The following is a 27,201-nucleotide window of genomic DNA, read 5'->3' as shown; positions in this document are numbered from 1 at the left end:
AACAACACTTAGTATCAACACTACCAAGATTCCTGAAAGTTTTACTTAACAAAAACTTGAATACTGTTGGTTACTTGATAAAGAAATGTTGTCTATGACTAGTGTCACAGGAACATACAGGCTATGAATATTAAAGCAGGGATTAATGTCCATTTTCTTTATGGAGATGCACTGATCTTGATGCTGATTTGAAGTAAATTATAAAAACAGCCATCTTTAGTCTCTCATAAATTAATGCAAAATGAAGTTGGAAGAATACCATATTTCCTGTTTTTAATGAAAGCAGATGGTATTTTCCAACTCTTAAATCACTGTAAGAAAAAGACCATTTTTGTCTCTCTCTTTCACTGAAATTGTGCCATAAATGTACTCTTCTTTCTAACCACAATCTAATAATGCAAACCTCATGAGTCTAGTACATGGGACATATCTAGCTATGAATGCTTAGATAATTAAAAAAATCTCTTTTGATATTTTCTTCTGCTGAAATTTGAAGGTAATGAAAATAATAATGATGTATTTACAGAATTCAGTGGTTTTGGAACAAATATGAAGTGTCCTAAAAGAGAAAAATGTCTACAATTGTGTAGCAGTGTGAGAGCATTCACGTTTTTTTTAAATAAATAGATCTCAAATAACTAACAATACATGTATGGAGGTGTTACACCTCCACATAATATTACACCATAGTAATATTTGTGACCCAATGATAAATGTGTGTGGGCATGCGATTATGTATGTTTGCAAACTCTCAGTAGTTGGGAGGAGAATGCGTGGAATCTGCATGCCCCTTGCATATTTCTTGGACATGAATGTGCTTCTGACCTTTCCTCAATCTGATGACCCTTTCATGACAGGAAGGCCCATTTCTTGTATGTGGACACTGTGCAGGCACTTGTAGGAGAAGAGCATTCTTCATGGGAACGTGGAAGCATATTTCATCTGTAGTTCTGTGTCTTGCTGCTAGTGCTGGGGGTTGAACAGCAAGCAGTCCTGAAGGATTAATGCCTTCAGGGTGGCAAAGGCCAGCTCTCTTCAGGAAGGGGGCTGGCTGCAGCGTGTGCCAGCCACCACTCAGCTCAGTGCCTGTTTGCTGGTGCTGTATTTACAAAATCAGTTAACAGTGGCAGTAAATGATTGGAGAAGTTTAAACTTTGGGAGAATGAATCCTCCAGGAGCACCACATGGAGTTCTGTGAAAAGCTTTATTGAACTCAGAGGTGATATTGGAGCAGTGGATGCAGGTTTGCCTTCTGATTTAAGTCAGCAGTTGGATGTAATACAGATTTTAAGACTTATAGGTGCTCTAGTGAATCCATTGTCGTCCCTTATGCCCATTACAGCCATAAATATCTGAATGATGTAATTACTAAAGTCAGGTAAAGGGAAGATTGTGAACTGAAAATGAAGAAGCCTCCATTGATTACTATTGCTATGTCAGCCCTTGGGGAAGGTAAAATGGATGCAGAAGTGTGGCCATGGAGGGGAATCATTGGTGGAGTGTCATGAGTCTCAGTTGTTTACTATACCCATGCATGATCTGGGAGAGTAAGCAGTGAGTTGAGAAAAATCATCAGAGAATGCTTGGGGATGAGGAGGTCAAGGGTTAACTGCAGGGGGCTGCAGAAGAACTTTGTGGCACTGACTGAATGAGGAAATAGATAGTAAAATATAGTGCTGGTAAGTGAGGCATTTGATAAGGAAGTGGGGAAGCAATCCCAATCTTATTTACTGCAATGGGTACCAAATTGGTGATTGCCAAGCAAGAATGAGATCTGGGTTTATAATGGAGCTGTGAAATACTCTCAATTTGTATTAAAAAAAAAAAAAAAAAAAAAAAGCAATTCCTTAAAATCCATTGTATTTGAGTCAAAACATCATTTCAGTTCGCAGGTGTAGGTACATACCCCAAAATACCCAATGGAGTCTGAATGCTGACATTGATCAACCAGCCTTGTGTTTCCCATGTAAGCTGCTTCTTGTCAGTTACTGTCACTCAGATTCTCAGTTTGTAGTACTGTATCTGCCTCAGGTGTAGGGAAAGGGATCAGCCTGAGACATGAATTAAGTGTATAAAATTAATCCCGTAATGTATCCCCTTCCATAGCAGCTGGTATTGGTACCTACATATTGGATTGGACCATATTCTATGTTTGGAGAACCAAAGAAAACGTGGTGTCCTCTTGTTTATAATGATTTTTTATATTGATACTGGAGGTTTCAGGTGCTAACAAGCATTTTGACAGCACTGTCAGTACTTTGCAATTGCTGGGGTGAACTGCCATTTCTTCTGCTTTGCCACAGGCAATTCATTCATTGCCTGCAGTGATTGTTATTGACCATTCATTAGGTTTATGTTCCAGACTCCATGACCTAACGTTTCTGCAGACATGGACTTGGGAAGCACTTGTTTCCCTGGTAGGCCATCTTTTATCTACACAGCAGAGAGCATATGTAGAGCTCAATGGGACTTCTTCTCATTTTTGGAGGGCACAGAGCATGGGAAAGTCATATGCCCATCCATGTAGGTCATCCATTTCACACTCCATACCAGAAAAAGACAATGTGAGGAACATGCCTTGAAAATGAGAGTTGCTTAAAGAAAGCCTCGATGGCTTCTCTCTTTATTAGTATGCTTCTTGCTCTGAGGATTGCATGAGCATGGTGGGGAGGAAGGAGCTGGATATGTTCCTGTGCCTTTTACAGGCAACTAATGGATCTCTGCAAGGTGCAGTTCAGCTGGGGCCTGATGGGAGTTGGGGCACAAAGGACCTGATGAGAGAATGGCTCGGCATCTTCCCTGACCAGGTTTTCAGTTGAGAAAATGTGTGAAATAACTGAGGAAATCTAGCAGGTGCTGGGAGATATTGCTTGTTGCAATGGGGAAAAGGTAGCAAAAGGTAAAGGCAGGATTGGGCTTGTGAACATACTGTCTCCAGCAGGTCAGGATGAGTTTTAAAAGCATGTTTGTTCAAATAAAAATTAATACATGAGTGAAGATAGACATCTTCACAAGCAAAATCTAGGTGCTGCAGTGACGGTGTGGGTTTTCCCTCCTTCCCCTTACACCTGCTGCTTTGCTTGTACTCTCAATGGGCAAGGGACAATGTCCAGTTTGTTTTTATTGTTTTGTTATTCAGTGCTCACTATCGATATTGTCTATTTGGATAATGTTGTCTTTTCAGGCAGAAGACACTGCCTGTGGAAAAAGCACACGGTAATAAAAATAGGGGAACTATAAATGTGGCTTGACCCGCTCCTCAGCTGCTGTAAATTACTGTGTGCACAGTAAAACTGCCTGATAAAGTATTGCCTGATAAATATTGCCTCACTACATGGCACAATAAAAGATACGTATAAGTAAGTTTCTGAGCAGGCATTAATAATAGAATGGTTTTGGTTGGAAGGACCTTAAAGTTCATTGAGCTCCAACCCATTGCCGTGGGCAGGGTTGCCACCCACTAGATCAGGCTGCCCAGGGCTTCGTCCAGCCTGAATTTGAATGGATAAAGTTAAAACCAAGTGGTGGGCCATGTAAAAATCAGTTGGATATAAAAAGCTGATGTCTCAATGACCCAGCAGTGTGATGGCCCCTCTAGGCTTGTTCCCTGGGGCAGTGCCAGAGAAGCCACAGCCACTCTTGGTTGCAGGGCTGGTCTCCAAACTGTGCTGGGGTGTGCAGGCCACGGCTGGCCCTTCAGCATGGTTGCAGCTGAATCACTGGCGAAGCTGTGCCTGGCAGTTTGGTCTGCTGTTGTGGCACATGAGGAAAGGGAACTGCAGGGAGGAAAAGGCAGGCTTGACTTTTAAAAGCATTTCTTGAACAAGGCTGTTGGGATCTTTGCACTCTGCTTGCGTTGATCACATACCTTGTGATGGGAAGGGCAGCTTGGGAGCAAGGCAGGACTGAAAGCTGGGCACACCTGAGAACAGCTTGGAATTGGCAGGAAGCATCAGTGGCATGCAACACCATCAAAGGACACACACCGACTGTGTTGTTGCTCTTTGGCATTGGGCAGGGAATACTGTTTTGGCTCTCCTTTGAGTTGGGCATTGAACCTGTCCCTGAGCTTCCTTTCCTTACCATGGTATGCTAATAAAAGCCCTGGCCTGACTCTTTCATCTCATCCCATGCTTTGCTTTGTTGTTGTGGAGTAGGAGCAAGGGAGGGGGCTGAACAAAGAGAGATAAAGCAGGTTTGTTTATGGCTGAGTCACAGGACAGTCAGATGGAGTATTTTCCTCCTCACCTAACAGCTGCATTAATCACTGGCACTGTAGCTACTCCCACTGATGGCCAAGAAGAGGCCTGGGTTTCTCACAACTTTGCTGATACCAAAGGAGTTCTCTGCAAAGGCTTCCTCTTAGCCGGTACAATTATAGTGTTTTAATAAGCATGCAAGATGTGGAAAGATTTTTAATTATTGTGCACTAAATAGAGCTTAACCTCAGCAGGAACAATTGTTCTGAATAATTTCAGATTAAATGAAATGATTTTGTACTAGCAGTGAGGTAATCAGAGATCACTGGGCAGCTGAATAAGAGTGGCTGATTCTGCAAAGGCATTACAATCTAATTATGGCTTTGTGTATACTATTGTGGGGCTTGCTGAGGGCCAGTCAGTTCAGTATGGTCTAAGTAAAATCATGGATCCAATTTGCAGAAGCCTTTGACTGTACGTGCTCAAACGCTTGCATGTCAGGATCAAGTAAATAAGACATTTATGCCTATGTAGGGAGGGACTGAATAATGACTGAAACTTGCTCTGATTTTGGAGTAATGACCTCAGCTCCTTGATGAGGGCATGGGGCATATCACTTGGCTGTCTCCATCCTTGTGCTTCAGGGCTGTGTCTAGAAAGGGGGAGACAATATTTTTAAACATAGAAGGGGTTCCCCTTCTTTCTCACTGATATCCTTTAAGGTAAGAACCATTTATTACAGCAGAGTGAGTTCAGCACTTTCCCCTTTAACTTTCCCCTTTAAACTTCACCTAAGCTCTCTGAGCTCCCATCTCTCAGATCCTGCAATACCAAGTAGAGAATTTCTAAAGTACCTGTGTGAGTTACTATAAATCCAAGTGAAAACAAATAAAGCTTGTGCTCCTAAATTACTCTGGCATTTTTGAAAAGCCGCCTCTTAGACTGATGAAAAAAAAAAAAAGGTTGAAGGATAAGAGTGGCATATTACTCATTTATCTGAGTAGGAATAATACAAGAATAAGAAAAAGGGGGGGGGGGCAAAAGATCACAAAAACCTGACCTCTTTATTTCAGTCCTTCTGACCACAGAGGTGCCACCTCTGTTAGGCTCACAGTATCTGAGCCCTGTCTTGGGGAAAGGACTACAGAATCATAGAATAGCTGTAGTTAGAAGGGACCTTAATGACCACCTAATTCCCACCTCCCTGCTGTGGGCAGGGACACCTCCCTTTACATCAGGCTGCCAGAGCTCCATCCAACCTGGCTTTGAACACCTCCAGGGATGGGCATCCATAGCTTCTCTGGGCAACCTGTTCCACTGCCTCACCTCTGTCATTGTAAAGAGTTTCTTCCTAATACCTAATCTAAATCCACTAACCTTTAGTTTAAAACACTTGTCATGTCATTACACACCCTGATAAGAGTTCCTCTCCAGCCTTCCTGTAGGCCCCCTTCAGGTACTGGAAGGCTGTTATCAGGTCTCCTTGGAGCCTCCTCTTCTACAGTCTGTACAACCTCAACTCTCAACCTGTCCTCATAAGACTTGTACTCCAGGCCTCTGAGCGTCCTCTGCACTCTCTCCAACAGATGTATGTTCTTGTGTTGGGGACCCCAGAGCTCCAGGTGGGGTCTCACAAGAGCAGAGTGTAGGGGAACAATCACTTTGCCCTGCTGCCCATGATTCTTATGATGCTGCGTAGGATATGGTTGGCTTTCTGGGTTTCAAGCATGTGTGTAAGCTCGTATTGAGCTTCTCATCAACCAACATCTCCAAGTCCTCCTTCTTAGGGCTTCTCTCATTCCATTCCCTGCCCAGTCTGTATTTGTACTTGGGATTGCTCCAACCTTGCAGCTTCTCCTGGGCTACCGCAAGGCTGAGCAGGTAGCAAGCTCTCTGGGGCTAGGAGCTCTTACTGCCTTTTCCCCAGGGTTTGTCTACAGTGACATGTCACCGTTTCTGACTCTTGGGTGTGCTCAGCCTCTGCTATAAGCAGTGGCATGTTCATTTGCTTTTAACCTTGGAGCTTACCATGCTTGTTGTGAGGTCTCTTGCCAATGCCTGCATGCTCAGTAGTACAACAGGTTGCAACTGTTCCCCCATCCTCAACTCCTTGGGTTGACCTTCCCCTTTGCTCTTCAGCATCACTAAGGCTTCCCATTTTGCCATGTATCCTTGGCTTTCCTTTTTACTTGCCATGTGTTTGCTGGAGCCAAGTTGATATCTACAATAAATATGCCACCAAGGGTTCAGAGTTTCTGTTGATCTGATTGCCTTGTGCACATGCTTTTTTTTTTTTTTTCCATCTCCCTCAAAAAATGTTATTTCCACTCAATCTTCACAAGTCCCGTGAGTGGCTGTACCCTCTGCTCCTACCCATCATTACTGCAGTAGGCATCTTTTCAAAGTATTTTTATTTTTCACTGTCAGTGTGATTGCCAAGCCAGGGAGTCATTTTCAGTTTGGAAGGCAGTGGTGGGGAGAAGTTTGAGGGTGTGCAAATAGAGAATGGCAAGTGTTTTGGGCACCCTAGCACAATGCAGTGACCCATGGCTGCTAAGGGAAGAGAGCATTTCCTCATGTTTAGTGAGTGAAAAATGCTCTATTTCCACACGTGGTTGGCTGTGTAGGTTGTTTTCACCCTTTATTGTGGTCTGCAGCTTGCTAGACCCATAAAAATAGTACCTTGTGTTCTCTGTATGGCTAAATGCTAATTACCAACAACCATCACTTATGGAACAAAACCAGGCAGCCATCCAGACTGCATGTTGCTACCTGTGATATTGAGCAAATCATTTCAAATTCATTGATAGGAAGGGGGATGGGAGAGTGGGAGCCACCTGCCTTCCCACACCCATCGCCAGCCACTAGGACAGCCTTGTGGGAGCTGGAACCTGCATTAAGAATTGGAGAGGCACAGTGTCCTACCCAGAACAAGGGTGTGCCCTTCATAAAGCTCAGATTCTGTAAGACTTTGAAAAGAGTAAATGGGAAATAGCTTGTCCTAGGGGTGCCTAACTGAGACATTGATGTGGCTTCTTGGGAAGCTGAAGGCTAAAATTGTTGACTGGTCAGCATGAAAGTCTTTTACACCCAAAGCGTGTGAAGGAAGTAGCTTAGGACAGTTTCTGCTTTGTGATGGCATTTTGGAATACGAGGAGACTTGCAGGTGCCACATGCTTTCCATGTATTCTTTGCAAGTTTACTCTGTTCCCACACATCACTTACCAGAAGCTCTGAAAGATTCCCACCAAAAGATGGATTTCTAAACCATTGCTGTTAATTTCAGATCATGTATAAATAGTGTGGAAGAGAAAAGGAAAACTGACCCAACCAATTCTTAGTTCCTTCATGCACTATAACAGTCATACTAATCAGGCAATTAACTACAACTTTTTTTTTTTTTTTTCTGGTGAGAATTTCTTTCTGAACCACTGTAGGATAGAGAGAGCTAGAGCTAAATAAACAGCAAGTCTGGGACAAATCTGGAGCCGCTGTGCACCTTTCTGTGTTGAATTTGCTCACCTCCACTTTCTCCGCTTTTCAAGTTCAAGTACCTTCTGTTTCCATATTTACACACCTTGCAGCTCCTAGGCAGGTTGCAGGAGTTTGGGTCTTCATTCTTCCAGGTGATATGAGTGGAGGCAGAGGGATATTTCCTTATGCCAATCTCATCTCTTTTAATTAGCAAGAACTTCAGTAAGGACTGAAATTGTTTTCATGTAAAGTATTGGGGATGGAGCCCTACCTCTTCACAGTTCTCCAGGACTTGTGTTGAGGTGGCAGACACTACCTGGGCAACCATAAATGCATTGTCTTGTAAGAAGAAGGTAAGTTATCGTGAGTAAAATGCAGCATAGGAAAGTAGCAGCCTTGTGCCAAATTCTTCTATGTGAGCAACGAACCTATTTCACTGTGAATTAAATATTTCTCCAGGCAGCATGGTTGAACAAACCAAGGTTATGTGTCAGTCACTGAAATTAGTCTCTAGTCCTTTTGTATCTCAGAATGCCTTGGTGTGCAGCCATGCAGAAGTGGAAGCACTAAAAATTGGGTCTACGGTATGGTAGTATGTTTTAATCAAGGCTTAAATACAAGAATACCTAGCTGATGCCAGACATGCCTCATCTTGTGATAAGTCTTCCCAGGTGCCAAAGGCATGAAGTGAAAGATGTAATTCCTTTCCTTCCTTTGTATTAACGAGAGGAGACCTAATCAGACAGTTCACACCACTTTTGACCAACAGTGGTTTGGCTGTGCACCAGCAGTGAGCTCTTTCCAGCACATGTCAGAGCTCAGAAGAGACAGGAGTTCACTTCCCATGAAGGTATGATGAATGCAAGAGAAAATCCTGCTTCTTTAGGTCAGAGCCTTTTTATTGCAGAGGGACCCTATCACTGGAGGAACTCCATGAAGACTTCTGGCTTATGGCCATGCCCCTTCTCACCCCTCCTCTTCTCAGGAGGTGAGCTTGGCAAGAGCTGACTTACTGATGTGCCAGAGCTCCCTCGTGTTGCATTGGCTGCCCAGGGCCATGAGGCAATGGCCTAAGATATGGCTGTTTTCAGCTATGGCAGCTCCTCTGGGATGGAGGAAGTCCAGAAAATTTGTAACCACAGATCTGCTATTAGCTGCAGCAAGATGAAAGGCATGTTTAATGAAATAAATATATTCCAGCATTACACGTGCAAGTCAGGAGAGAGACAGCATGCATATTACTGCATTGCCTATTTGTTTGCATACATTATTCTACGTGTAGGGGATCAAATGTTTGTTATTTATGCTATGCTGATAACAGGTCTCCAGACCATGCTGTCTGGCTGTGAGCCAAACAGTGGGGCTGTAATATGCTTTGGTCTATTGCTGTGGTTTTCCCTTTTATTGAAAGACTTATTTTTGTGAGTACTGTTCTCCAAGGTGAGATGCAGGATGCAGTTTTAGAGCTGTGGTAGATGGCATGATTTAAGAGTGAAGGGGTAAGAAAAGCTTAAGAGACTAAAAATCTTCTATCAGGTTGAGAAACATGGCTGAAAACTTTTTAAGCTTTTCACCACAGCATCTCTCTATCTTGTCTTTTTCCCACTTGAGCTTTATCAGCTGGCCCAATGCAAGATACCACTTAACCTAGCAAGTCTCCAGCTCTGCCTGTAGCTGGGTAAGACTGAAGTGTTCCTGCACTGCTTACAGATTTGGGGACAGGTTGAAGTTAAGATACCAAATTGATAGACCCAAGATCCAAAATGAGCCTTTGGAATTGATTTTTCCTCTTAACCACTCTTCTGCACAGTCATCTGAAGTAGGATTGGGACTGCCCATCTTTCTAAGAGCTGCTCTAACTCAGCCACAGAACACTACTTTGATTCAAGATTAGATTTACAAGGTGAGATTATAGAGTTTGCTCTGCACCAGGGACCAATTATATTAACAAAACTGTTCCTTCTGGCTTTAAAAATTTCATCTCTGTGGAAAATTGAGAGCAGGTTTTTGACTATGCATGTTATAATAGGATTTAGAAAATGTTTTCTCTGTTACATGTCTTGCTGTCGCCTTGTGCTACCATATCCAACCTGGCTTTCCTGTGAGGCAATGGTTTGATCCTGAGGGCTTTTGCAGATGAGGGGAAGGAGTGGAAAGCAGATCCTTGGCTCAGTGCAGACTGGAATGGCAGCAGCTGCAGGGCTGGCAATCCCCATCTGGGTGAGCAGTCTGCTCTCTTGTGCTGGGTGCACAAACTGTGTGTTTGTAGCTCATCTTAGCATCCCAGCCAGGTCTCAGCTTTCTGTAAGACTGCTGTATCAGGCAGCTATGAAGTCTGCTCTTGGCCACGTGTTTGTCTGTGCCTTCTTTCCTCCTAAAATTCTGAACTGCATTGTTTTTTGCTACCAAGTTTTATACTGCGCCTCAGCTCCACTGAAGTTTAAATCCTTCCTTTGGGGGTGAAACTGCCTTCTGATAAGTGAATATTAGAGAAAAGCACGAGCATTTCATGCATAAATATGCTGTTTTATTTCTTTCCCTTGAGCAGTTTTTGGCCTTCTTCCTGCAGTTATTAAAAGGCGAGATGATACCGACAGGTTGGGAAGGGCAGCTCTGTCTTTCATACACTTCTCTCACATCCTTTTAAGAACAACTAAAGATATTCCTTTAACAGAAATTAGCTAAAAACTGTGGCCTAAAAATTGTTCAGCTCCTTTTGGTAAATTCATCAGTCATACGTACATCCCTTCATTACTCACTTGAAATGCATCTCTCTGCTCAAGTCAGGCTCCCTTCCTGCTGCACTACCTCTGAAATACTCTCCTCTCCAGATTTTCCTTGTTCTCTGTGCAGTTTGGAGTCTGCTGACACCACAGTTGATGGCCTGTGTGACCTCTTCTCCCTGCACCTCCTCACAAATTCCTTCCTTATCTGTCTTTTGCTCTGCTCCAGATTTCCTCCCGACCATAGACCATACATGTTTACAGATCCCAACTTTATGCCTTCTAACAAAGCTGGCTTTCATCCTGACACTGAGTAATGTGACTTTCCTCTTCTCCCCACAAAAACCCTCTGTGTATGCGTGAAGCCTTTAAACAGTGGCTTCTGAAACGCTTATACATCATTCTCCATGTCTGTCTGTCTGCTTATATCATCAATGTTTTTATTAAGTAGCTGTTACACTTTTCTGAATCTGCTCTAGCTGTATTTTGACCAGACCGTGGTGACCTTCAGACCCTCTGCTCTGCATGTTTATACATCACTAAATATGGTTTGCTGATGCTCAATAAAAAAAGAAAATTCCACACCTTTGAAATTACTTTTATGTGAGGAAGCAGCTTAAGAAAAATTTGTGGAGTGAGAAACTGTCAGCTCTAAAGTCAATGGAATTCAGCCACAAGGCATTTAGGACACAGTCTTACCATGATTATTGTCACCTTGTAGTTCTAGGTTACTACCTCACTTTGTCATTCTTTTCTATGTGGATCAAACATTGTCTCTGTAAAGTTCTCTTGCTTTTTAAAGTTGCAGATCTCAGTGATTGCTGAGTTTGTAAATCTGTTGCTCAGAGAAGCAGTGGGTGCCCCATCCTCAGGGCCAGGTTGGATGGGGCCCTGGGCAGCCTGATCTGGTGGGTGGCAGCCCTGCCTGGGGTGGGGGGTGGGAACTGGATCCTCTTTATGATCACTTCCAACTTAAGCTGTTCTATGATATGAAATACTGGTAAATTTTTGCCTGTTTGACTTGACTTGACTGAAGCTTAATTTTTTTTCCAGATGGATTGTATGGGGCAGTACCTTATTTTGTGGGGGGTGATACTCAGCTTCAAGAAGAGCTGTGCTGTGGCAAACCTGCAAGAAATCCTATTGTTTGTCAATGGGAGAGGCCCCACCTCAGCTGTAATTAAAGCCCAGCTCATGTCATGAATCTGTTGGCATCCTGAGTGAAGCTGGTGTTCCCTGAGATTGAAGATTATCTGTTTCTTTTGCTGCTAGTCCTTTGAACTTCCTGTGGTCAGGGATTCCTAGTGTTTTAAACTAGAATAACAATTATGAAACTGTCCCTGCTCATCTGGCCAGGGTTCGTGTCTAATTAACTTTAACAAGAGTCATAATTTTAAAAGTGATTTCTCAAAAGCATTATAACTTAGGACAATTAAGTCTTGAGAGAGAGAGCGCGAGACAGGGAGGGGAGAAAAACAGAGGCACTCCTTGGGGCAGGGCACTTCATGAGTATTAAACAGCTGTGACTCATTCCTGCCTCTAGTCCCAGCACAAGTAAGACCTTTTGAATAAGTTCTGCCTGCTAGATAAAAACTTGTTTGCTGGTGCAAAAATCCTACAACACATGTTGGAACAAGCATCCTTATGGGCTGTTCCCATTTAAAACAATTACACAGAAATGGATTTATTTTTCGATCTGTTGGTGCAGTTTTTTTAGTTGTGGAAACTTGTCAAAAATCTGCAGAAAGAGGGGAGAAAGAGGAAGGAAATGCAGACCAAAGAACGAATGAATTAACTCAGTTGCCCTTGTGGAGCAGGATGTTTTTATTATTACTATGCATGAAATGTATATTAGTTTGTATGGAACAAATCCATCAGTCCATCTTAGGGGTGAAATCTTTCTGAGAATGTGAAGCTAGCAAGGAGACTGCAGCAGTATGGAACACCATGAGTGAGCCCTTGCTCTGATTTGTGTCACCACCAGCGCTGGTGGAGATGGGCTCTTGCTGGAACAGCACTTAACAGCTTCACTGTGTGTCCTCAAGGCTGGCTCTGCACCTATGCAGGGCTGTGAAGGCTTGCCGTGCTCCCAGTGAAGCTACTCCAGCAGCTGCTTCCACATTGGGAATGTGAGATCCTTACAGAGGGCAGGGAGATGGTGGCAGGGAGGGCTGCTGACGTTGTGCGTCCTTATGGTGATTACCATCTGTTGTGCAGAGCATGCCCACGCTGCAACCAAAGGTGCACCTGCAATATGGGTGAACTCCGTAGGGCTGCTTTCCATGGGGTTGGCTTGTGTGGCAGTGGCAGCGTGACAGTAGCAATGTAGCAGCAGCATGGAGCTGCTGCAGCCTGCTCGAGTTGTATTCTTAAAAATACTGAACAGTTCTGGTATGACTACAGGCTCTGCCTCACAGTCATGTTTTCTCCCCTTGCTGAGAAGTCAAGGATTTCAGCCATTGAGTGCTTTAGGTCCTCCAGTGCTTCATATCCTTCAGCTGTTCTGACAGCTCGTAGCTGCCCTGTAGGAAAGTGCTCATCTACTTTAAATGAAGCAACATAGTGAAACGAGTATCTTGGCACAATGAAACTAAAAGCAAACCTACACCATTGCTGGGCTTCTCAGAAGGTAAACCCTGACCACATATGAAAGAAAAATCTGAGCTACCATGTGGCAGAGTGTCTTGTGTCCCTGGAGCCAGGAATGGGGAATTTTGTGCCCTCTGGGAGGGAGCTGGTTGGCTGTCTCTGTGTGAGAGCCTGGGGCAAACCAGCATGAATGTGGTATGGACACCAAGAGGACCAGGAGTGAAAGAGAGTAAACCGCTATGATAGCATGCAAGTATGCTAAGGATGATGCTTAATAGTTTTACAACTTGTATTCTGTAAGTGATGAACATGAATTTCAAGTTGTGTATTAATTTACTTGAAGAAGCTGATTTTATGGCCTTTGGAATAAGTAACATTCCATGGTAGGTATGCTGTCTGTGCTGTTGTCAAGCCTCTCTGAGAGATAGTGGTGAAAGCTTTGTTACATGAATGAGATGAGGGTGATTGGGAATAGCCTACATGGATCTCCCAAGTATTATGAATCAGAGATGATGTAAGCATTGTGGGATCTCTAGAGGTCTCTCATCCCACCCCTATCCAAAGCAGAGCAGATTGCCCAGGGTCTCATCCAGTTGGATTTTGAGTATCTCCAAGCTGGAAACTCCGCAGCCCCCCTGGATACTTACTGTAGTGTTTACCCTCACTGTAAACTAATTTTCCCTACTGAGATGAAATTTCTCACTTGAGCAACATCTTTGTATCCTAACTGGAACATACTGGTCTAAATGAACGGATTAGTAGATGAGTGAATAACTGTCTTGTTTGTTGAGCTTGATGAGTTAATATTGTACTTGGAGGCCTTTATAAGCATAGTTCTTCTAGATTTATTCTGGTGTGTATCTGATTTACCACTTTTGTCAGTGACATGCAGGTGGAGCAAGAACTCACCCTTATCAAGTCTGCAGCTGACACCAAAGTGGGGACAACCATCATCATGGACTGCCACTCAGAGGAACATGGGCAGCTGGAGGAATGGCCAAAAGAAACCTTATAAAATTTTCTGCAGCGAGGAAGATCAAGAGCCTGATGCAGCCTGGGCTATACCAGAAGAAGTGTGGACAATGTATTGAGAGGAGTTAAATTGTGAGTATTCCCTTCTATGCAGTATTAATTAGATCTCATTTACAATCTTGCATCCAGATTTCAGCCCTGTTGCGAGAACTAAGTTTATAAAGTTGCTGCTAAACCCCCCTAATGTTTAAGATTTAAAAATTTTTAAAGATTTTTGATTAAGAACATCAGCCCTGTGAGGAAAGGCTGATGGACCGGGGCTTGTCCAGATCAGGGATGAGATATCTTCATGAAGTTAAGAGTAGCCTCCACTAACTATGAGGCAGTTATCAGTCACCAAATCTCCTCACAGTGGTATGTGGTAGGAGGACAACAGACAATGGACAAGAGGGGGTCAAATGGGAGATAAAGAACCTTTTGCTATGAGGTCAACAAGCAGAACAGGCTGCACAGTAAGGCTGTGCATGCACCATCCTTGGATGTGTCCAGCTCCAGCACTGAGGAGCTCCCTCAGTGCACAGTGTATTGCACCACTTTCCACACAACAGCAGCAGATGCTCCTGCCTCTCCTGGAAGATCCAGATCTTGTTCTTATCTGCATCAAAGGAGAGTGCATTATCTACAGAAATACAAGAAAGCAGAGTGTTATAAACAGCTGCCCATTCCATAATTATTGTCTTATTGCTTTCTCACAGACAAAACTGGCACTTTTTCAAAGATGTGACTAGAGTCTGTCCTGGAGGAGAGGATGTACCTGGTATGAAACTGGCAGGACTAGACTTATTCATAATTTAAACTCGTACTACATTTAACAGAGTAGTGTGGAGAAGTGAAGTTTTATCCCATTGAGGGAAATCATGTCCGCAGTGTGTAAAATAGCATGGTCTTTCATTATCTGCTTACAGCTGTTTTGAGGACTACCTCATGGCAATCTAGAGCTTCTTCATGAGGGGAGTAGAGGGGCAGCACTCATCTTTACTCTCTGGTGACATCAGTAGGACCTGAGGGAATGACATGAGGCTGCGGCAGGGGGTGGTCAGGTGGGAGCTAGGAAAAGTTTTTTCTCCAGAGGGTAGCGAATATGGAACAGGCTGCCCAGGGCAGTGGGCATGGCCCCAAGTGCTGGAGTTCCTGAAGCATTTAGACAACACTTTTAGACATAGGGGCTGGATTTTGGGTAGTCCTGTGTGGAGCCAGAAGTTCGACTTAATGGTCCTTGTTGGTCACTTTCAACTCAGGCTATTCTATGATTCTATGATATTTAAGCATGTTTAACCTGCTAAAATGCATGTACAAGGAGGCATTGTTACACTAAGGTGATCTTCTTTCCTAAAATGTCTGTCATTCAGAGGTTATTTCCCAGGAATCCACACAGAAAATAAGACCTCATAGCTGTTGCAATAAGGTTAATGTGTAACAACCTTTTTCTTCCCTGTTTCCCATCTTCTTTTGTATTGATGTTAGCCTTGATAATCATGCAAGAGATTTGTTTTTTTATGGAAACAGCTATGTCCTAAAGCGGTCTTCCTCACAGAAAGGTGGATTTGAGCAGAAAAAGAAGAAATTAAGTCATATTTTTATTTCCATACATGTCTGATTTAGAGCTACTCGCATAGAGAAGGCATTGTAGATGCTGAAAGACATATCTAAATCACATGCAGAGCTGGGAAGAAAACATTAATGCAAAATAGCTTCTTTAGCATCTCATCTCCTGTCAGGGCTCTAATCTTCTGGTCTCTTTATCAGACTTTTATGCTTGCATGCAACATAGAAAGAGAAGGCAGAAAATTAAATGTAATAGATTTTTTTTTTCAACTACAAGATTTGTATAGGTGTTTGGGGAAAGATGGCAAAGTGCACCAGCTCTTGAACACTGAACAACAACACAGGAACAATAATTGAGGACCGAGAAGGAAGAGAACATTTCATTATAAGTCTGAGTGAAATTTACGCATCTTGAGAGCTGTGGTAATCACAGATGGTTCACGATTCCCAGTGGCTGCCTCATAGTATTCTGGTCTTGCTGATGACAACCTCTCAAGTTTACAATGGGTTATGGTGCTGTCTCTGCATTTGTAATGGAGAGGAATACCGTTGTCATAAAAGAGCTTCCCATTTTTGTCTTTCTGTTTAACGTGACTCAGCTGGATAGAAGAGAAAGGCGACCACTTTTCACTTCTGAATTTGTCTTTAGAGAGTTGTGGATATGTGTGGCAGGGGGAGGCTGCCTCTTTTTTCCTTCACTGCATACTTTATGGTAACAAAATTCCCTGTTCACAGTACAAATCACAAATTCCTGATCACAATAAAAAGACTTCTAGGAAACTTTCTTGTGTCAAGTTTTACATGTTCGAAAAGGCTTTCTTGGCACAAAACAATTCTTAATGCTGCTCTCACTGCATAGCCAGATTCTTTTGTTTGCATACCCAACATACTGGTTGGCTCTATGAGCAAGCACAGCTAGAGCACACAATGTTGTGATAGCATCTGAAGTTTGTAGACTGGGAATCTTGGTAAGGAGGTTTCCATTTCTTCCAGGAGGTAAATCACCCTCCATAGCCTTGGGGTTTTGGAAAAGAAAATCGTCTTGTAAGGATGACACCTCCACTTCTCAGTTGGGAGAAGAAGAGCTTCTGGCACAGTGAAGAGCTAAATCTTTATCTTTCCTGTTTGTTATCAAAATAGCTTTGGTATGCCCCACAAACTGAACATGAAACAAGTCTGCTTGCAAAAACTAATGCAAACTGAGCTAACTGCCATCCTTTTGTATATATTAGATCAAATTCTCCATTGTCCTCCACAGCTTGCAGTCATTATACTCTGTAAAAGTTCAGCACAGGGGAGATGTGCATACAAATCTGTTTAAAAAGTCCTACTTTTCTTCATTAAGTTGGTAAAGATATTTAGGATCTTTATAACTGCTCTGATCTGGTTTTCCTTCTTACAAGTTACAAGGTATTTTTAATTACGGTGGTAGCATTTTAATAAAACTATCAGTGCCTCAAGCCAATGCCATAACTCAGTTGTTTGACATGCTAGGATGACAAGCATCTGTTATAATGCTCAGCCTTGCTAATGGAAGATTCATGCTAATGAGGGGAAACCCTGGCTGTCTATAGACATACTGTTGCAGCTCCCATTTGATCCTTCACTCCCATTTCCAAGAATGAGGACATGAGCAGAAGAAAGGGATGGGTGTCAGTCATGCTCTTCATCCCTTTGGGCTTACAGGTACCTGGATGCAAATTAGAGCAGCTCTGCTGTGAAGTGGCTGTGAAGTTTCCTGGAGAGCTTCCTGTTCCATTTCTGATACTGTGTGCACTGCAGTATCTAACACCAAATAACAAACTGAATAATGAGGGAAGATGCACTCTTCAACAAAGTATGAACTTCTGGTAATAATTCATCCTCACGAATGAATGCATATTGCATGCATGTTATTTGGCTGAAGAAATGTTTGACCCGCTACGACACAACAGCTAGGCAGAAATAGCCTCATATTGCTGTCAGCACTATTAAGTACTTTCCTATAAACTTCACAAGCTCTGGCAAATGCCAGCAGGTGTTGATGAAACATCATTGTAAAGGGAGTTTTTAAAGGAATAAAAATAATGCATCATTAAATAATTGACCTTGTACTGTCACTGTTAGGTTTCTCTGCTTGCAGCAACACAAATTCAGGAGCTGTGTAGAAAATATTGCGTGAACAATCAGTCATGGCAGGACCCTGGTGGGAAAAGGATGTCACATGCCATTCTCCTTCACCTGAAGCAAAACGGCAAGGCATCCTGAAACTTTTTGTCTGAGTAGTCCATCAGGTTTGGCAAGGCTGACACATCCTTCACCACACCCTTTATTTTTGCATGGTAGAGAAAGAATTTTGTGGACCTAGGATGCATTTTCTCCTTGAATTTAAATAGTTGTTTTTTTGGTTTTTTTTAACCTTACTCAAAACTAGTAGTGTAATACTGTCTAAAAAGAGCACAGGTGGTGTTCAGGTACCTTGGAATGACAGCCCTTTGCAGACAGTCCTGGGCTTGGCTAGTTACAGGGTGATATGGAGAACCTCATGTCAGTCATTCCCTGCCCTTCCCAGCCCCTCCGAACACTCACTGGGGCAAATCTACCTTTTCAAATGGATTATGCTGCAGGGCGTTATAAATCTGCCCATAATTAGGCTACAGTTGAGTGTATATAAGATATTTTCCCCATGACAGAAATATCTTGGAGTAAGTTGTCTGAGTTCTCTAGCTTTGTTATTAATGACATTTCAGACTGCAGTTGCTGTAAAGGTGTTGCTGCTGGTGCCAGCTGGCGAACCTCTTTTCCCATTAAGAGAGAAGCTCAGAGTAAAGACTTGGGATTTTGAGGTCAAGTGAAGTAAGGAAGTGGAAATTCCTAGGACTGGCCTTCATTTCCTCAGAAACAGAGATTTTGTGAGTGCTGCCACTCCGTCTAAGCTGTCGCTTCCCAGGCAGTCATTGCACAGGAGTAATGATGCACAGCAATCACGCTACAAAGATACGTACCCAGATAAGTGGCTTGCACGTGCAAACTTGTCCTCTGTACACAGAACTGTAGGAGGTAGGAACACGGAAGTCACATTCTGTCTTACCGTGATGATTTGATATTTGTTTGGAATTCTAGACCTATTTTTCATAAGCAACAGTAACAAAAATCAATTGCCAGGTCATATTCATATTGCTGCTTTGAATGTCAGCTACCATCAGTTATCAGCTTGTTTAGCTATTTCAAATTTATTTGGTTCTTCTCCATGCAAGGAAGGTATCAAAGAGAGGATGGTATTAAATAAGCTCACAAGATGGCATGTGAAGTAGGAGGGGATGGCAGCTGCTGTTATAAGCTAATTAACAAGCCATGGAGAGGAATTCAGCTTTTGAATTAAAATATTTCCCTGGTATAGACAGAGACTGTCACCTCAGGTAGTACCACGAATAATAAAAAACCCACTACCCAGTATTTGAAGCCTGAAACATAGTTGTTGGGTACATCACTTGGGGCTGAGAAACAATTTTCCACAAAACCTAAAGAGAGAGAGAATGCATAGCCCTAGTGTTATGAATAAAGCAGCTTCCCTCTGTTCACTAATCTGGTGTTCAGACACAACTGTATCATCTTCACATCCATGGAGTGGCATTCTGCTAATTTATGCAGTTCCAGAGGAGATGAGTTAGGATATGGGACTGCAGAACAGACCATAGCTCTTGCTTTAAGAAGCAAGGAGGGAATATTACATCTACTTTAGACTGACTTGCTTAAAGACAGTCTTCTAAGACCCAGTTTTCATGAATCCATGTGTTAAGAAACAGAATTCCACATTCTGCTAAAAGGCATGAGAAAGAAGCTCCAAATTACTGCATTTCACTCTCTTCTACATGGAGTTTTCCTTGGGAAGAAAAAGAACACTGAAGCTGGCAGAGTTTACAGGACACTTGGTCTTAGTAGCACCTTGAAGTATAAGAAAATCAAGGAACTTAGGATGCGACCTCAAGTATGTCAGGGCTGGCCCTTCCTATGAGCAGTGAAGCAGGTCAAAGCAGAATCTTCAAATTATGACTCTGATGTTTTCCCACAGTAAGTAGAGTTTTAAGCTATGCCCACGTCACTTGTTATTGTTTCAAGATAACCAATTCCACCCAGAGTAGCACCTACAAAAATTTACTTTGTTTCAGCAAAATAAAAATATCTGTATTTATTTATTTCTACTGGCTGTGCATAAAAATAGCTCGCATGGGAGCACTGAGCTGTTCTCAGTATCAGTTCAGTCTTATTCTCTCCTCTGAATTCCAGCAGGGCTAATTGTGCAAGAAGGACCAGCAGAATCCATTTGCTACTTAAGCACATTTTTCAACATGTCCAGGTAACAATGACTCATTTGGGCCTCTGGGTGTATCACATACATGCTGTCTCCATCACAAATAATGGAGCGTCTCACTGAGCTGGCACACTAGACCAAGCTGAAAAAGGTGGGGCTGATTGGAGGTGGTGCTAAAACTCAGCAAGAATGCCAAATCACTGTAATACTTGCAGATTTCTAAATACACATACATATAAACAGACAACTTTCAAGGGGACCTACTAAAAAAAAAAAAATGCTTACCATTTGTGTATTTATAAATGCATCAGCTCTTGAAAAATCTGACTTTTAGATATGCAGGTGTCACTAATGCAATGATCTTTATATCTATGCAGTGAAAACTTTGGATTGTGTTTGTTGTTCTTACTCAGCCTTACTGTTTTTGTATTCTGCTCCCTGATGACTTGGAGTGTAACATCAAATCATCAACTCGTGCAGATTTATTCAAAAAAGCACCCTAAATCTACATGAATACATATACCTGTATCAATCAATTGATATATGCACTGCTACGTAATGATTCAGTAGCATAGAATACACATTCCGATATGGAAGTCACTGTTATGACTTCACAACTAATGGCCAGCGTGCATTTTGCCACTTTGTAGCACTCCATACAGCCCCAGGCAACATCATATTTGCTTGGAACAGCTCTTAGCTTCCACTGTGCTGCATCCACCACCACCTACAGTGGCAGGTTAGGTTCTTCTGTCATTTACAGTGGCACTGCAGAGGATTGCTCTCTTTCAGTTGTTTTTTGAATAGTTCAGATGTGTCAAACGCAATCAAGTGTTTGAGTTGGGATGTGGTTCATCACTCAGCTCTAAAATACCAGGAAAATGATTGGCGCAGGAAAGATAGAAAAGGGCCCAAGAATTTACAGATGTGGATGACTTACATAGCTGGCCGGCTGTACAGCACTTTGAGATGAATGCCTTGGCAGATTTATCCATGAGTGACAGATACTTCTTAAAATCTGACCATTTTTCCTCAGCTTTCTAACATCAAGGTCAAGTGGCCAGAACAGCTGATGAAGTGCAGTTAAGCACAGGTAAGAAACGGTTCCAAGTTGGCCCTTGAAACAAAGCAGTGGCTGAGAATGAAGGAGCTGCTGGGTATTCTACAGCAAACTGCCTTTGCTGACACTCTGCACACACCCAAATGTGTTAGAACAATTTTGTCTCTGGCATCTGACATCTGACATTTTTCACTTTTAAAAACTAAACTTTCAGGCATCAAGAAAGCCATCCATGGATGTGAGCGTTTCAGGGCTGTTTTAGAAATGGATTGGGCTTGGAATATTGGCAGTGCTCCTGCCCGGGGGACCTCTGGTGAGGTCACATCTGGAGTACTCTGTCCAATTTAGGGCTCCTCTGTTCAGAAAGACAGGGAACTTCTAAAGAGAGTCCAGCGGAGGGCTACCAAGATAATGAGGGGTCTGGAGCATCTCCATTGCGAGGAAAGGCTGAGAGACCTGGGGCTGTTCAGCCTGGAGGAGCGAAGACTGAGAGGGGATCTCAACACTGTTTATGAATACCTGAAGTGCAGGAGCCAAATGGATGAGACCAGGCTCTTTTCAGTGGTGTACAGCAATAGAGCAAGGAACAATGGGCAGAAACTGGAACAGAGGAAGTTCCATCTGAACATGAGGAAAAAACTTCTTTACTTTGGGGGTGACAGAGCACTGGAGCAGGCTGCCCAGAGAGGCTGTGGAGTCTCCTTCAATGGAAAGATTCAAAATCTGCCTGGACACTTTCCTGTGCAACCTGCTTTAGCAGGAGCTTGAATGTGATGATTTCCAGAGGTCCCTTCCAACCCTACAACTCTGTGATTCTGTGATTCTAGTATGTCTATGAACTAGTGGAACCATTTACACTGGTTTCCCAATGAGCGGGGAGATGGCTGCTGTGTGCAGAGCACGCTCGTCCATGGGATAACCATGCTGATTTAACAGGTGCTGTCTCTTGACAAACTGCCTCCTGGAGTCGTACCAGGGTAACTGGAATCATTGGTACGCCTACAGCTATCCTCACCACAGCGCTCTGGAGGCCACACAGTACCATGAGGAAAGCGGTAGATTTCGCCTAAAAATTCGATCGGAAGTTTTTCATGAGGCCGCAACGTCCTCACCGAGAACTTGTGAAGGAACCAAAGCAATCAGGGAACCCCGGCCGAGGCCACGCCGGTGCGGAGGGCGGGCTGGGAAAGAGCCGGGCCGGGCTGAAGGCGAGGCGGCTCCACGCCCAGCACCGCCGCTTAAAACCGCCGCCGAAAGGTGTGGCTTCGCCTTTCCTGTGCCGGCGGGGAGGGGACGGGACGGGACGGGACGGGACGGTTCGGGACCTTTGCTCTTGCTGCTGCCGCCGCCGCCGCCCAAGACCCCGCTGCTTCGCCCAGCCGCCCTCCCGCACATCCCGGCTACCGGCCCCCGCCCGCCTCGCCGCCTCCTGAGCTCGGGCTCTCCGGGCGGTGAATGCCGCTCTCCCCTCCGGCTGTGGGTCGGCTGTCCCCCCGCTGCCCGCTTCGCCCCCTCTCCGCCCCGCCGCCATGAGCATGAACGGCGGCTCGCACCCGCGGATCAACACGCTGGGCCGCATGGCGCGGGCCGACTCGGGCACCGACCTGCGCTACGAGATGAGCTCCCATGTGGTGGGCGGCGGCGGCGGCGGCACCCACACTCACAAGACCTACTATTACCAGAAGACCTACGGCGGGGACTACGCCTCCGACGGGTACGGGTAGGTGGTTAGGCTCGCCGGTGGATCTGTTGGACCTCTTGGTCTCGTTATTGATGCCACTGGGCATTGCTTCTGGAGTGCTGTTCGTGTTCAAGTCCAGCCCTGACTTTATTGCTAGGACATCCTGATCGGATTGCAGGAGGATGAGAGTTCAGTGTATACAGTAAGCAAACAGCAGCTGGCAACGTGCAGGCTACGCGAAGCTACGTGTGCCAGCTGAGAATCAGGCTCTTGGGAATTAGGGACCCTACCCAGCGCTGAGAGCTGTGCTTTGCATCTGCTGCCCAGGACCAATGAATGAAGGACCAAGCTTGTCCCATATTTGTTCGTTGCTTTGCACAATTCTCAGTTCTTCATTTCACCTTTGGTTTGGTTTGTGCCCTCTGATTAGCTGCTGCTGGGAGATGTCCACCAACTGCCACAGTAATATGAGAATACCTCTTATTGCAATATAATTAGAGCAATTCAGTGCTTCACCAAGGGAGAGAGTGCCTTAGGACTCCAAAGTACTGTCACTGTGTTGCATTTTTGAGGGTCTGTTTTGCCAGCAGTGCTCCACTACAAGGAGCTTTACTGCTTTTAAGAGACAGACATGAAAAATTAATGACAGAGCATACTGCTTCCTCACTGTTCTTCTTCCCGACTTCATTCCAGCCCTGTTACAGTGGTGTGACTTCCCTGTTAGTCCTGGCTTTCACTAGAGAATAATTACTTGCCTTTTACTTAGCATTCTTTGGCTTTTGTTAGGTATTGCAAACAAGCTCATAGTTTGCTAGATGCTTCTTTAGTTTTCAGTGGTTCCTTAGCACAGGCTTGATGAAGAGGTATACAGTCTTCCATCAACACAGTTTCATCGACTCTTTGTAAGATAATGTTCTTATCTCCTTTTTGGCAAGGACGTTACAATGAAAGTTCCTTTTCACCTTATTCCAATGTCTTTTTGTGGAACTAAAGACCCGTGAGATTGAAATACATACACGTATTTTTTGTATAATCTTTTGTACACGAAGAGGTCTGGCCATAACATTTTATATAAGTAATTGCAAAACCTTGTATGTGCTTGCATCTTACCCAGTTGCATAGATTTGTTTTGGACTGGTGCTGACTTGAATGATGCGTCCCAAAAAATGATGGAAGAAACCAGGCTTAATTTTGCACATGTGCAGAAAATGTTCGGAATCCTGTGTGTGTTGTGCTTGCAGGACCAGGACCATGATCTCTGTAATTGGTTTTGGTTGTTGTTAAGCCTGATACTGTTAATGCTAAATTTCAATGCCAGTTACCAAACCTAGAGACAGAGGCTTCTTTTTTTTTCAATGAGGAAAATTCCTGTACCTGAATTCTAAACACAGTAGGATTCAACGTAGGGTCTGGTCTTGTAAGATTTGGGGTGTGTTCTGCCAAACAAGTCTGTGCTGAGTGTTACATTAGTCACAGAGCAATATAAGCCGCTCCTTACCCTCAGGGCTCAGCAAGGTGCTTTTACAACATTCCCAGTTTCTTCTGGTTTGGAAACTCAGGATGAGCTTGGCCCTGGGTACAGATACTCAGCTTGACGTTGAGTCACACACCCCTGAACTGCAAATTCATCAACCAAGTATTTATCAATGCCTTTGTGACGGAGAGATGCTAACAGAGAAGAAGACAGTAGCAAGTTTTGCAGTTTTGTTTGTCGTGGCTGAGATCAGGTGAAAAAATAATAACAAAAAAGCATAAGATTTGTCATCACCAAGTAATTCATTGCTGCAAGAATTAATTGGTTTACAAACAACATATGTTTGAAGGTTAATGTAGTGCCTTACATGCAGAAAAGGACCCATAAATTCACAATGAAGCCTTGAAATTACTTGCAGGGGGCTGGCAGACTGGGTAAATTTAAAGGAAACAGATTCAGAATTGTAGTTTTGCCCGTCCTGTTGGCCTTGTGGTGGTCGGCAAGATCCTGCCCAAGGTGAATTGCTGTGTTGTGCTGTGCTGGCCATGAGAGCTGCCCCAGTGACAAACAGAACTATCAGAAAACAGAGAGTAAAGAATGTGCCTGAGCTGCCAAATGCCTGCTGTGCTAGCAGAGCCAGCAGGAGAGCTGCTCTTATCAGTAGCTGGTAATGCTGCCACAAGGTAAAGAAACCACGCTGTGCCTCTCCTAACTCACCTTTTTTACAGGTAATGGTGAGAGATCTGTTCCATTGCAAGCTATTCGTCTTTGAAAGCATGAAAGCTGCTTTCAAGTGCAGCCATGTTTCAGATGGCTGTTATTGGAGGGGCTGCAGTGCTGTGCTGTGCTGTGGGCTCCAGGTGCACCTCTCTCCCAGCGTGAGCTGTGCAGACATGCGTACAGCCACCAGCTGCTGCCTCTGCAAATGGTGCCTTTGCTCTCAGTGACTCATCCCGGTGGCAAAAGTCCCGCTCAGGAGTGTGAGAATTTCTTACAGGTGTGGCTGGGCTCCTTGTGAAACTCTGCAGCTTCCACTGCAAGCACCTAGCAGTTTTAATGTGTCAGCAGTGACTTTTTTTGCACACCCCTAAAAGGATTAAGAGCCCAATAATGCGAGATACAGATTTCTTTTGAGATTTATCACATTGCAGTCTACATGCGTGTTCTATGCTTTCAAATATGAAAGTGTTGGATGAGGCTGCAGTGTGCCAAAATGGAGCCAGTAAAAGCAGAGAATGCACAGAACATGTAAGAAAATTTCTGGTCATGGAATCACAGAATCTTTTGAGTTGGAAGGGAGCTTCAAAGGCCATCTGGTCCAACTCCCCTGCAATGAACAGGGTGTTTGCTGACAGTTGTGTTTGAGTTCAATTCAACTGTATTCAGGCAAACTGTAGTTTAATTTTCGGTTGTATTTGCATGGATATTGCTATTAACCATCTTTTATCAGTTTCCCTCCAGAGTATTGGTCAGACTTTTCCTACAAATCAAAACCATTCCCTAACACTTGATTTCCAGGTGCGCACAAACAGCTCGCTGATGATGGGTGCAGCCTGTGTGCTGGAGATTGCTGTTCCAGTTCAGGTTTTTCTTTTAACTTGCCTACCCTGAACATACCGGTAATCCCTTGATGAACCTATTGCTTGTTCAAACAAGTTTGTGTGAATGGAGGAAAAAAAAAAAAAAAAAAAGAGGTGCTATTGTTTTGCCCAGTTTCAGCCTCCTTGTTGAATTATGGGAATTGCTTGCTAACTTCGGAGCTGCAAGAAGACCTTTTCTTAAAGCTTCTTTTACTTTTTGAATAATAATTAAAAAAAAAACAAACCCTTCGATTTTTAAATGGGTAAATATTTTGTAGAGCAATCAAAAAATTTAACAGGGATTATTCTGACCTGGTATGCACCCTCTTGAATCAGGTCTTTGGGCTGAGAGTATCCCTTTTGTGCTTTCAAAGCATTAGGGAACTGTGAAGCTGATGCCAGCTGGACATGCTTCTGTGTGCCCCCTCCGGAGTGCTCATCTGGATTCACCACCCTCTGACAACAGCAGCATCTGCTATTTCTTCTTTCTGGACAGTGGCAGCATTCATGGGGATAGCATTTACAATTAAGTGCAAACCTATTTCAGAAATGCAGGGTTCACCAGCAAGGCAATACTTGAGCTCAGCTCAGTGGGCATTGAAGCAGGGAGGTGGTGTCCCAAGGTCTGTCCTTGTGGACAGGGCTTTGTGCTCTCCCTGTTTCTTTGGGAGAGCAGGAATGCAGCACAGCAAGGGAGCCGTGTGTTCTGCCCTACCGTGAGGTAACAGGCCTCTTACCGAGAGTGATGGCAGCATGAAGGTGCTCTCCCATCCCTAGAACCACATCTTCACATCTGCGGCCTTCACAGAATTGTAGGAGTTGGAAGGGACCTCTGGAGGTCTTCTAAACAGGTTCCCTACAGCATGTTGCAGAGAAAAGTGTCCAGATGGGTCTTGAATCTCTCCAGAGAAGGAGGCTCCACAGCTTCTCCTGTCGGCCTGTTCCAGTGCCTGTCAGCCTCACAGTAAAGAGATCTTTTCCAAATCAAAAGTGATTCTTCTGCATTTTGAAGTATTGTTAGAGATGTAAAACAAAGACACTATCCCTATGTGTTTTCTTTTGTACCTTTAGTAATTAATGACTATTAAAATCAAGTCATTTTAATAAATAATTTGGTTTCATAGTGCCGTTTTAAAATTCATGAGTTGCCTTCGAAATATATATTGCAGTCTGGCATGTCGAGGTGCAGGTAGAAGGAGGTAGTTAATGTCTGGAGCAGCCCGGGCTGTTTTGTTCAGCTGTATTCCACAGGGTTTGCAGACACAAAGCAGCATAGCCATTAACCAGGATCTTGCAAATGTGTGTATTTTTCAGTAGGTGCCCCTGCACTGTAAATCTGGCTGAAAGGTCCAAGCTCCATTTTCTTCCCTTTCTGCACAGATAGTTGGAAAGTCTGAAAATTCTTTCTGTATTTACAGCTGTGCGATACACCAAGTGAAAGTCTGGCCTATTCTTATTGCCTGGTGTGTCTGCAGTGCTGATGCAGCAGGATCCCATTCACATGTTTAAGCTTTAGATGATGTTGGGTTAAAACCAAATCAAAATGTCATTGT

General features: G+C 43.7%; 1 protein-coding gene across 7 annotated transcripts in view; it reads left to right on the top strand.

The window, feature by feature from the left end:
• The window catches only part of DSP (desmoplakin), a 60,040-nt gene that overhangs the window by 613 nt on the left and 32,226 nt on the right, over positions 1-27,201 (top strand). Inside the window, exons 1-2 of one of the 7 annotated variants that reach the window (XM_031589333.2) lie at positions 20,314-20,592; positions 20,890-20,946. Coding sequence is in view for 3 of the 7 variants with exons in the window: in XM_031589331.2 (XP_031445191.2) it covers positions 22,443-22,633 (191 nt within the window). In the remaining 4 variants the exon portion in view is untranslated. Of the gene's footprint in view, positions 1-12,145; positions 14,090-20,313; positions 20,593-20,889; positions 20,947-21,232; positions 22,634-27,201 lie in introns of those variants that run through there. The other 6 variants (XM_090136959.1, XM_090136958.1, XM_090136960.1 and 3 more) reach the window with 6 other exon arrangements.

This window comes from Phasianus colchicus, chromosome 3 (genome assembly GCF_987193195.1).
Source record: "Phasianus colchicus chromosome 3, bPhaCol1.hap1.1, whole genome shotgun sequence".
In the NCBI taxonomy this organism is placed as follows: Eukaryota; Metazoa; Chordata; class Aves; order Galliformes; family Phasianidae; genus Phasianus; species Phasianus colchicus.
This window is presented reverse-complemented; position numbering and strand designations above follow the sequence as displayed.